This window comes from Cydia amplana, chromosome Z (assembly GCF_948474715.1).
Source record: "Cydia amplana chromosome Z, ilCydAmpl1.1, whole genome shotgun sequence".
In the NCBI taxonomy this organism is placed as follows: domain Eukaryota; kingdom Metazoa; phylum Arthropoda; class Insecta; order Lepidoptera; family Tortricidae; genus Cydia; species Cydia amplana.
The window spans coordinates 1,181,010-1,191,111 of NC_086096.1; the positions used below are offsets into that span (position 1 = coordinate 1,181,010).

Sequence of the window (10,102 nt, forward strand, 5' to 3'; positions counted from 1 at the left end):
AAATAAAATTGTAAATTTAACAAATGTTTTTAATTCAAGAAGTAGCAAAAATGGAGGGTACGGGTGGGAAAAGAATGAATGGAATTAAAAAAAAAACATGTCTATGGTTCACTTATTTGTCAGAGATGACATTTAAAATAAGATTGGCAACACTGTATTTCATTCAATATGTTTTAAGTGGTCATTACACGGAGTAGGTATCGTAAAATCGCCAAAAAGATACTGCGTGTATGCACAAATTATTTTTTGGGGAATAGACTAAAGACTTGTCTTGACAACTATAAGGTAGGGTTTCAAAGGTGTGTGCACGACCCTTTAAATGACAAATAAAAGTACGAGAGTAGAAAAAATACATTAAAACACAGTAGAAGTTCCGCTACTGACAATTTGCGAACACGACATGCTTATATGATATAATATATATATTACTGCTCTTAATTGAACAGAATCATAGACAAAAGAATAATAAGACGTACAAAGTTATCAGACTAATTCATTTACAGAGTCTTACAATGAAGTCCAGAGAACAGAACCAAGACAGTTATTTATTTATTATTTATTTATTTCCCTTCTTAGGTTAGGGGTTTTTTTACAATATTATGGATATAAAATTAAAATATAAAAACACTTACAAAACAATATAAACAATTTTGTGCATATAAATTTTTTTTATATTGTTTTGTATAAATACACTATAAAAAAACCTAACCTAGGGTGCCGCCAGCAGCGGGGCAAGGCCCAAGCTGCCGGTGGTCAGGGCTGCAGAGAGAGGAACCGGCGGACTATCCGCGCCGTGTCCAAGATCACGATCAGTTATTTATTTTATTATTTATATTTATACTATACCCGCAATTTGCGAAATTCGGTTTTCGCGGTAGCCCCTCAGTGGCTTGCTTTTCTTTCTACCGGGATTACCGTGAACGGGAAGAGATTCATAGGTATAAATCCGAGCTCGCGCGGAGAGTTCCATAGGCCTGTCACTAATGACAACTTGGCAGTAACTAGTGGGAACAACCCCATATTATACAGGGGAATTCGGGGTCGTGGAGCAAGGGAACAAGACATCATACAGAATTTAAATACGAGCCTAATGATATAAATATGTATATATATAAATATAAAATATACAAGAATTGTTCGTTTAAAGGTACGAGTATAAGATAGTAGTGCTGTGACTGTAGCCGCCGTGCAGGTCAGGAGCTCGACGACTCAAATAAAAAGCTTCGATTTAAAGTAAACTGATGTAATCTTCCAAAGTTACTGGTTACAAGGGTTCTTGCCAAAACGGTTAAATGTAGAAGTGGTGGATATTGTATGGAGGCTGATGAGAGAGTGATTTGCATAATTTGAACAGTACAAAATGGTTTAGATTTAGGTGCCTCTAATTGGCCGCGATACAGGGTATGTGGAGCGCTCCTGTTGGTGCTTAAGAAAAAGCTTCCGAATACTAGCCGAGCCCGACGGCCGCGTTTAGCTACTGCATTAGGAATATAGAGATTTGATATAATATTGAGATTTTATACAAATATAAATATAAAGGTTGCGTTCGCAACAGCGACTACTTAAAAAACACATCAAAATATTGAATAAAATAATTTGATTTGTTCCCAAAGTTGTGTATCATTTTGATTTATCACAAACATTAATACATAGTAATGGATTCCACTCTGTACGTCTTATAATTTGTTCGTTTACCTACAGTCTAAAGGCTCATTTAGAACTCGGACTCGGTCGGGTGCTTTGGATACAACCTTAAGGGCGTTATCACACTGGCGATTTGCGGGCGAGTTGACGGCTCGGCCACGACATTGAGCGAATTAAGACGGCGGCACCGATAACCATAGGTTGGAGGAAGACACAGCGATTGGACCTTTCGTTCGTTCTGGTAAAGTCGTGGCCAACCCGTGAGAGCGAGGCGATCGCGCAGGTAAGTGCGAAAGTGACGGGCATAGTGACAGGCGATAAAAATATTAAAAATGGAACCATGCTGCGCCCGCATTATCTTAGTACCCAGCGAAATCAAACACGTGCGCGGTGACATCGTTATACGCTCGCGGCGAACACGTCGCCCGCGTGGAACTCGCTGCGCGTTCGATTCGCTTTCAACTCGCCCGCAAATCGCTGTGATAACGCCCCAATAGTCCGCAATGTAAAATCGCATGCGAGTTCGCGCACCGTCTACATGAGCCTTAACTCACTGTTCACAACAAATATAACACTAGTTATACGGACACCAGTAGATTAACCGTAGTTACATTTACAGTGGTACTCGGAGCCGGATCTTACACTACAAGTAAGGAAATATCGCTTGGCTAACCGTTAGTGAACCTTGTTGTAACGGCTTAAGGTCCACAATGTGAACCGACGGTATGAGACGGCGGTCACCACACAAATGCGTATAGGGTGATTGTTATAATTATTAGCCACTACATAATCATTGGCCACTCTTAACAATAAGGCTTCAATTGGCTTGTTTGTGCCCGGGCCGAGGCATCCGACACGTCATTTTCTATGACGGCTGATCAGTGATCACGTGGTGCTATCCATAGAAAACAAAGCTTCGGAAGCTCCGGCCCGGCCCCGGCCCGGTCTAGCGTAAGTCATCCTTAACTAAAATAAAATTATAATTATTTGTCAAACCTCATGCATTCAATTACAAGTATGTGCCCTTTAGAGATGCGCAAAACGCTTCACTTTTTCGTTCATTTCGCTCAGTAGATCTGTAGAGTAGGTATATTGTACACGAGTGAGTAGAGAGAGATGTCAATCAATCAGATACACAGCCATAAGTGCGACCAAGATGGCGAATCACGCGGTACGATCCCGCCACACGGCGCGCTCATTCTTTCTTCCGTGGATCCCGCCGATGTTTTCCCGACACCCTCCGAATTCTTTCGACCCGCTCCGAAATCTATTCGCATCGTCTCACTCGGTCGGCTCATTCGAATCGTGAGTCGCAAAGAGCGCGCAAGGAACACTGAGATAGATGCGTTACTGAGCGAAATGAGCGAGTTAATCCTGCACTAAGTTGAAGAGTAAGTGAGTTCAGATAAATGATATAGTTCATTCAAATCACTCACTCGTGAGCGACAAATGTCTATGTCGTTGTAATTGTTGTGTAACTACGCGCTGTAGGTATGTACATTTAGCTGTAGTCAGACTTCCATAGGTACTCTAGTTTGCTGGCTTGTCTCGAAGGAGTTTATATGCCAATTTGCGGCTATGTGTGGTGACTCGTCTTCGCATATCTACGTATCAAAATGCCTTGTTACACATAAAGTTCGCCGTCGGTTAGTTCAGTGTTAAAACATGTGGCACACAACGCACGGCTTTTGTGAATTTCGGAAAAAAATGTCTCTTTCGTACTTGCATTACTGTGCTTTCAATTTTCTACTCTAAGCCTATTTTTATAAGACCTGTTGTGCTTTGAACGTGATGGCATGCGCTTTCGGTATTGAAGTATCTTCATCCCTTTCTAAATGTGTGAAAAACTATTCAGAGGTACGAAAACACATGCACACTACACGGACTATACTAGCATGTAAAAGGAATATTTTAAGTTATTTTCTCAATCAATGCCCTCATGATTATTTTAATAAACTACAAAGCATCACATTGAAAAATAAAATTTGTCGATACGAGTAGGCACAGGAATGCTATACTTGCGTTAATAAACGTCCTCGATTCGCTTGATACCTGTTTTGTCTTGTCTGATTTTTTTGGTGAAATTAGTGTCGTGAGAACTTAGTGTCGCGAAAGGGCCTGCGCTGTGCTGACGCGTAGTTTCGACGCTGATGGGGCCATGGTCACTGCGATACTTACTGTGAATTTCACGACCCTAATTATTTCACGAAATTACTTCGCATTCGCATTATATTGAAACTACTTTCATAATGTAAATCCCGCTTAAAAGTCCCGATTTGGGGTCGAGATACATTGAATCCCGGGAGATATCATACGATAGTTTTTAAACCACCTTCAAGCCTTCAAGAATAGAGCGTACCTACACTAATCTTAAATGCCAGCATTGCACTTGCAACCGTCTGGTGTTGCAGGTGTCCCATAGGCAACGGCAATTGCTTACCATCAGGCGGTTCGTCTGCTCACTTGCCTCCTATCCTATATCATAAAAAATAACGAAAATGATTTTTTAAAAGGTGGGTAAAGTACTAATTACGCAAACAAAGACGCGGGCAGAAGCTATATCGCGATCTTGACGTGTCTGTATTGAAAAATACTTAGATAACAAGGCACGTCAAGATCTTGAAGTCTTTGCTAATAATAAAAAAACCAGGCATAATTAGGTTGAATTTCAAATACATATAGCAATTCTGTCGTACCTGTTTGCTTACGATTTAAAAAAATAGTTTTGCCTTGTTTTTATAGTTATCATTTTAAAAGTCACACAACTTAATAGCCGCCGCCATACGATCCAAGTATTACGCTCTCATTTTAAAACTACATTCGGGAATGTCATCAAAATATTCAAAATTCGCTGAACAATCTAAAATTTGTGAGATGTCAATGTAATTAATAGACGACCTCTAAGCATGTTTTAAAATGAGAGAGCAGATTCGATTGTATGGGAGTGCTTTTTGGCGGCGGGTTGTATGGCTGTTAAACTAACTTTACTTATTGTTGTTTGTGCATTTGCTTAAGCTTAAGTACCGTCAGCAATACTATTCGCTTAGCACCTTTGCATACAATGTTCTATGTAGGGCAGGGGATCACTTATTTCTGCAGCTGACTGTACCTATATGTTGCATGTAGGTGTACTTGTTCTTGTACAGTTGGCTACATATAATTGACGTGACATATATGTTTGGTTGAAGCTTGTAATTTTTGGAGTAACAAAATCGGTCTAATTTGACGTGACGTGAATAATTGAACGTGACCGTACTTAATATTAATTGCTATGGGGTTGTATAAAAATTGTAAGGGATAAAATGGGTAACAGGGTTGACAATATACCTATTAAAAAAGTAAGGAACGACTACTTACGTCCAAATGAAATTTTGATTTGTCAAAATAAAAATCATTATAGTCTGGAATAGTTGACCTTTTTATTATATAGGCATCTGGGCGGGTAGAGATTATGACGTTAGTTAAATATACTGAACTATTGGGACCGAAAAGCTTTAGCCCGATGTTTTTATATGCAAAACTTACATTTGACCAAACCCGTTTTTTTATAAAGCCATATTTTATGTACTTATACATTTCATTTTAGAATAATACACCCTTAGGTAAGTAATATGTGACGTTCCACGGCAAAAGGTACCTTATGGCACTTGGCGCTTACGTCGCATAGCGCCGCAATAATAATAGCGCGCGGCGGCGGAGCGGCGTTAATAATAGCGTAAGCGCCAAGTGCCTTAAGGTACCTTTATCCGTGGGACGTCACATATGTGATTTGTAACGCTAAAAATGCGACGTTAAATGCGAAAGTAAAAAAAAAAGTTTCGAAATTCAAGGCAACCTGAAATAACTAACAACTGACCCCGTTCCCCCCAGGATCCGCCACAGAGTTGCTACAGTGCCCACAAGTCGACGGGGGCGCTGCAGGAGCCGCCTCCCGTGCCGCCGCCCCCGGCGCGCTACTGTCCCCCCTGCCCGCTGCCAGGTGAGTCGGTACAGCTCACCAGCTACACTTGTGCTACAGCCGCCCCCGCTCACAAGAGAGTTGCTAGGTGACACTAGTGTCACAACCGACCCCGTTCCTCCCAGGATTCTCCCCAGACAGTGCCATCACTCTCGCTATCTCGGTATCATGTGAGTTGCTCCGGATACGTGGTAAGAGCACGTACCTACTATATGTATTCTACCTTGAGTTGGTCAACGGTTGCATATAGGTCCTGGATAAATTTCGACCCATAACTTTGGTAGCCTAGTGGTTGTGGCGTACACCTCAAAATGCAGATGCTTGTTCGATCTCATCTGGGCACTATTTTAGTTTCCCTATTAGGTGGTTCAAAGCAATTGCGTTTATTGAGTAATTACACACTATTACTTCATAAATATGTGCGCATCTATCTACTTTCGAATATTCGCCTGCGCTAAATTGATAGAAAAACTTTGTTTTATACAGAAATCACGCAAAAGGCGTTATTTTGGTGTTACGTTGATAAAAACATATATAACGGTTATTGCGTGATTTTTGTATAAAACAAAGGTTTCTATCAAACGAATATTCGAAAGTAGGTTGACGATAGTGTGTAATGAATTAATAAAACGCAATTGTTTTTTGTATGGAGATCGAACCACCTTAATAGTTATCATCATCATCATCATCACTTTAGCCTTCGGTCGCCCACTGCTGAGCATAGGCCTCTCTTCTTGTACGCCACTTGTTCCGGTCCTGTGCCAGTTTCATCCAAAAGTAATAGTTATACTGTACCCAAACTGGCCGTCAGTTATTTACGGCAAGATAAGTGTTAAAACTGACCCCACTCTATCCAAGATCATCCTCACGCGAGTTGATGCAGAACTAGCTGCCAAGTGAGAAAGAGCGAGACTAGTGTTACAACTGACCCCGCCCTGCTCTACACTAAGATTTGCTGTCAAGGAGCATACCCTAGTGTGTATGGCCAGCTTTACGCGTCTCGTGTACATAGCGCGAAAGTGCGCGGCGCGGCGGCGGGCTTTACGCGTCTCGTGTACATAGGTGCGGCGGCGGCGCGGAGGCGGCACCGTGTACACGCGCCCTTAGTCGCACCAAATCAGCGAGAAATGTGCGGGTTGCTAACGAGCTGCCGCAAAACGTAACAAAAACAGACAGCTTACGTACAACAACGAGTGTAACGGATACAATTTGTGTCGCTTAACTTCAAACTCGGGAATATCCATTCGACCATCTCAGCAAATATCTACTTACTTCATTACCTTTTCTTAATACCAAAATCACATAATCTGACATGAATTTACCCGAGTAAATTTGCGACTCATATAATGAAATAAATATGGAAGTATATTTTATGCTCCTTATGTATGATTGAACATGTCTATAGTCATATAATATCAAACTGTGTCTCACGAAAGTTTAATATCGATCATATAATATCATTGATTCGGTGTTAATTCATAGCTTTAACATTCGCTTTTCTCATCAGACTCACCGCCCATAACCAAACTAACAGCAGGGCCGTCTGACGTAGACGAGCGCGACGCAATGCAGTTGTGGTTCGAGGCGCGGTGGGCGCGGCTGGTGGCGCAGCGCCGGGCCCGCGACCCGCGCCGCGACGGCCGGCTCGCGCGGCTGGAGCGGCGGCTGTCCCGCCCGCTGTCAGGTGACTACCCCTCGTTGACCCTACTTGTACAATAGGAGGGGCACGGCACGGACGCTAGCAGCCAGCTGTGTGCGAGGCGCGGTGGGCGCGCCTGGTGGCGCGGCTGGAGCGGCGGCTGTCCCGCCCGCTGTCAGGTGACTACCCCTCGTTGACCCTACTTGTACAATAGGAGGGGCACGGCACGGACGCTAGCAGCCAGCTGTGTGCGAGGCGCGGTGGGCGCGCCTGGTGGCGCGGCTGGAGCGGCGGCTGTCCCGCCCGCTGTCAGGTGACTACCCCTCGTTGACCCTACTTGTACAATAGGAGGGGCACGGCACGGACGCTAGCAGCCAGCTGTGTGCGAGGCGCGGTGGGCGCGCCTGGTGGCGCGGCTGGAGCGGCGGCTGTCCCGCCCGCTGTCAGGTGACTACCCCTCGTTGACCCTACTTGTACAATAGGAGGGGCACGGCACGGACGCTAGCAGCCAGCTGTGTGCGAGGCGCGGTGGGCGCGCCTGGTGGCGCGGCTGGAGCGGCGGCTGTCCCGCCCGCTGTCAGGTGACTACCCCTCGTTGACCCTACTTGTACAATAGGAGGGGCACGGCACGGACGCTAGCAGCCAGCTGTGTGCGAGGCGCGGTGGGCGCGCCTGGTGGCGCGGCTGGAGCGGCGGCTGTCCCGCCCGCTGTCAGGTGACTACCCCTCGTTGACCCTACTTGTACAATAGGAGGGGCACGGCACGGACGCTAGCAGCCAGCTGTGTGCGAGGCGCGGTGGGCGCGCCTGGTGGCGCGGCTGGAGCGGCGGCTGTCCCGCCCGCTGTCAGGTGACTACCCCTCGTTGACCCTACTTGTACAATAGGAGGGGCACGGCACGGACGCTAGCAGCCAGCTGTGTGCGAGGCGCGGTGGGCGCGCCTGGTGGCGCGGCTGGAGCGGCGGCTGTCCCGCCCGCTGTCAGGTGACTACCCCTCGTTGACCCTACTTGTACAATAGGAGGGGCACGGCACGGACGCTAGCAGCCAGCCGTGTGCGAGGCGCGGTGGGCGCGCGTACAGCCATATACGTAGGACAGTTTTAAAGAAATGGTCGTGTAGTATTAATTGTCTAATAATTTCCCGCTTCTATTTTCATAGAATAGCTTTCCTCTCAGTTACTATTCGTAACACCTCTTTCGTTATCCGGTCTCCAACTAATGTCTTCCATTCGTATCCAGCACCACATTTCAAATGCTTCCATTCTCTTCCTGTCTGTTAGGGTCATTGTCCGCGGTTCACTTCCACAAAGGGCCTATTCCCTATACTTTGCGAGCAAGCGTGATGAAAGGAATATTGTGTTGTTCCAGCGGAGCAACAGGCGGCGACGGTAGCCGAGCTGGTGCAGGTCTCGGCGCAGCGCGAGGCGCACCAGGCGCTGGCGGCCGCTGACAGGTACGGGGTGCCGCTGTCCGTAACCTAATGTCACCTACATAATATATTATACTAGCTTTTGCCCGCAGCTTAGTACGCGCAGGAGTTTTTTTTTTATGAATTTTGAAAAATCCTTTCTTAGTGGCCCCTTAGACCTTATAAGGAACCTACTTGCCAAATTTGGACTTTCTAGTTCCAGCGGTTTGGGCTGTGCGTTGATTTAAGTCAGTCAGTCAGGTCTTTCACGTTTATATATATAGATTATAGGAATTCCTGTGTGCAAAATGACGTCACTAAAAGTTCGAGGTATAGGGGCTAGTTATTTAGTAACTAGAGTTTTTAGTGGTCACACTGGCTGTTAAAAAATGTTATAGAGGCAGTGCGCGTTGGAGGGTCTGCCATCTTGTGGCCTAAATCGGAATCAAACTATACATTGCCGACACACTTGACGCTAAAGTACACTCAGACGTGACTTCACGCGTGTACGTTTTTATGTGCATTGTAGGTTCTGCCATCTTGTGGTCTACATTGGAAACTTAAAGTTGACATTTACAGCACCAAACAAACGGCCCCTGTGCTGCCCCCTACAGTTCATGCACGCTCCTTATACAACGGATACAGGACGTGTGACAGGGACAACACTATTAATAAAACACTATTAATACTATCATGTGGTCCAACGTTATACAGGTTGGCTAAAAAATAACTCCATTCCCGTTGCCAGGGAGGTTTTGGGATTATACTGAGCAACGTTTACTATGGGACCAACGAATGAATCAGCCAAATATGTTTACGCGGTTTCGGGTTGGTCCCATAGTAAAAGTGGCTCAGTATAATCCCAAAACCTCCCTGGCAACGGGAATGCAGTTATTTTTCAGCCATCCTGTATAACAGGCAGTGTGGGACCCCACACTACGTGTAGTAAGATAATGTCGTTTCTAGGAGACGCAGCGCTGCGGGCAGTTGCGTTGGTGACTAAAGCGACCTCCCCCCTCCCCCCACCATTTTACGTCACCTACCACCACAGGCCTGACTCGGCTCGGGTCCGCTTCGGTAGCCGTCGGGTCCCTTCGGCCTACATCACACGCACGGACGCAAGTTTCACAGCTGTATACTTAGAAGTTAGATACAGATAAAAGATAGTTTATTCAAGTAGGCATATTACAATGCGCTTATGAAAGTTATGAACGTCAAATAAAGCTACACTGGTTCCTAGATCTTTGCCTCGAGAAAATTTAAATCCCCCCTCAATTCGAACAGTATCCGTGCCACATAGACTAGGAATCCTCTAGACGAAGTTTAGAGCAATTATTTCATGAAACCGATCCTGCCAAAAATACTGGGGTGCGGGGGACGAGGTGAGCGAGTCCCGTGCCGTGATTGGTCCGTTCAAAGACGCGGACGTCACACAAAGACACTTTTGACTCGAA

The 10,102-nt window shown here is 45.4% G+C and overlaps 1 protein-coding gene across 1 annotated transcript in view; it reads left to right on the forward strand.

Moving 5' to 3' along the window:
* LOC134660932 (F-actin-monooxygenase Mical-like) overlaps positions 1 to 9,696 on the forward strand; it is an 81,311-nt gene extending 71,615 nt beyond the window's left edge. Inside the window, exons 24-28 of the mRNA XM_063516816.1 lie at positions 2,264 to 2,293; positions 5,515 to 5,623; positions 7,110 to 7,286; positions 8,609 to 8,693; positions 9,615 to 9,696. Coding sequence (XP_063372886.1) covers positions 2,264 to 2,293; positions 5,515 to 5,623; positions 7,110 to 7,286; positions 8,609 to 8,693; positions 9,615 to 9,651 — 438 coding nt within the window. The 3' untranslated portion in view covers positions 9,652 to 9,696. The remainder of the gene's footprint in view (positions 1 to 2,263; positions 2,294 to 5,514; positions 5,624 to 7,109; positions 7,287 to 8,608; positions 8,694 to 9,614) is intronic.
* The last annotated feature ends 406 nt before the right edge of the window (positions 9,697 to 10,102 follow it).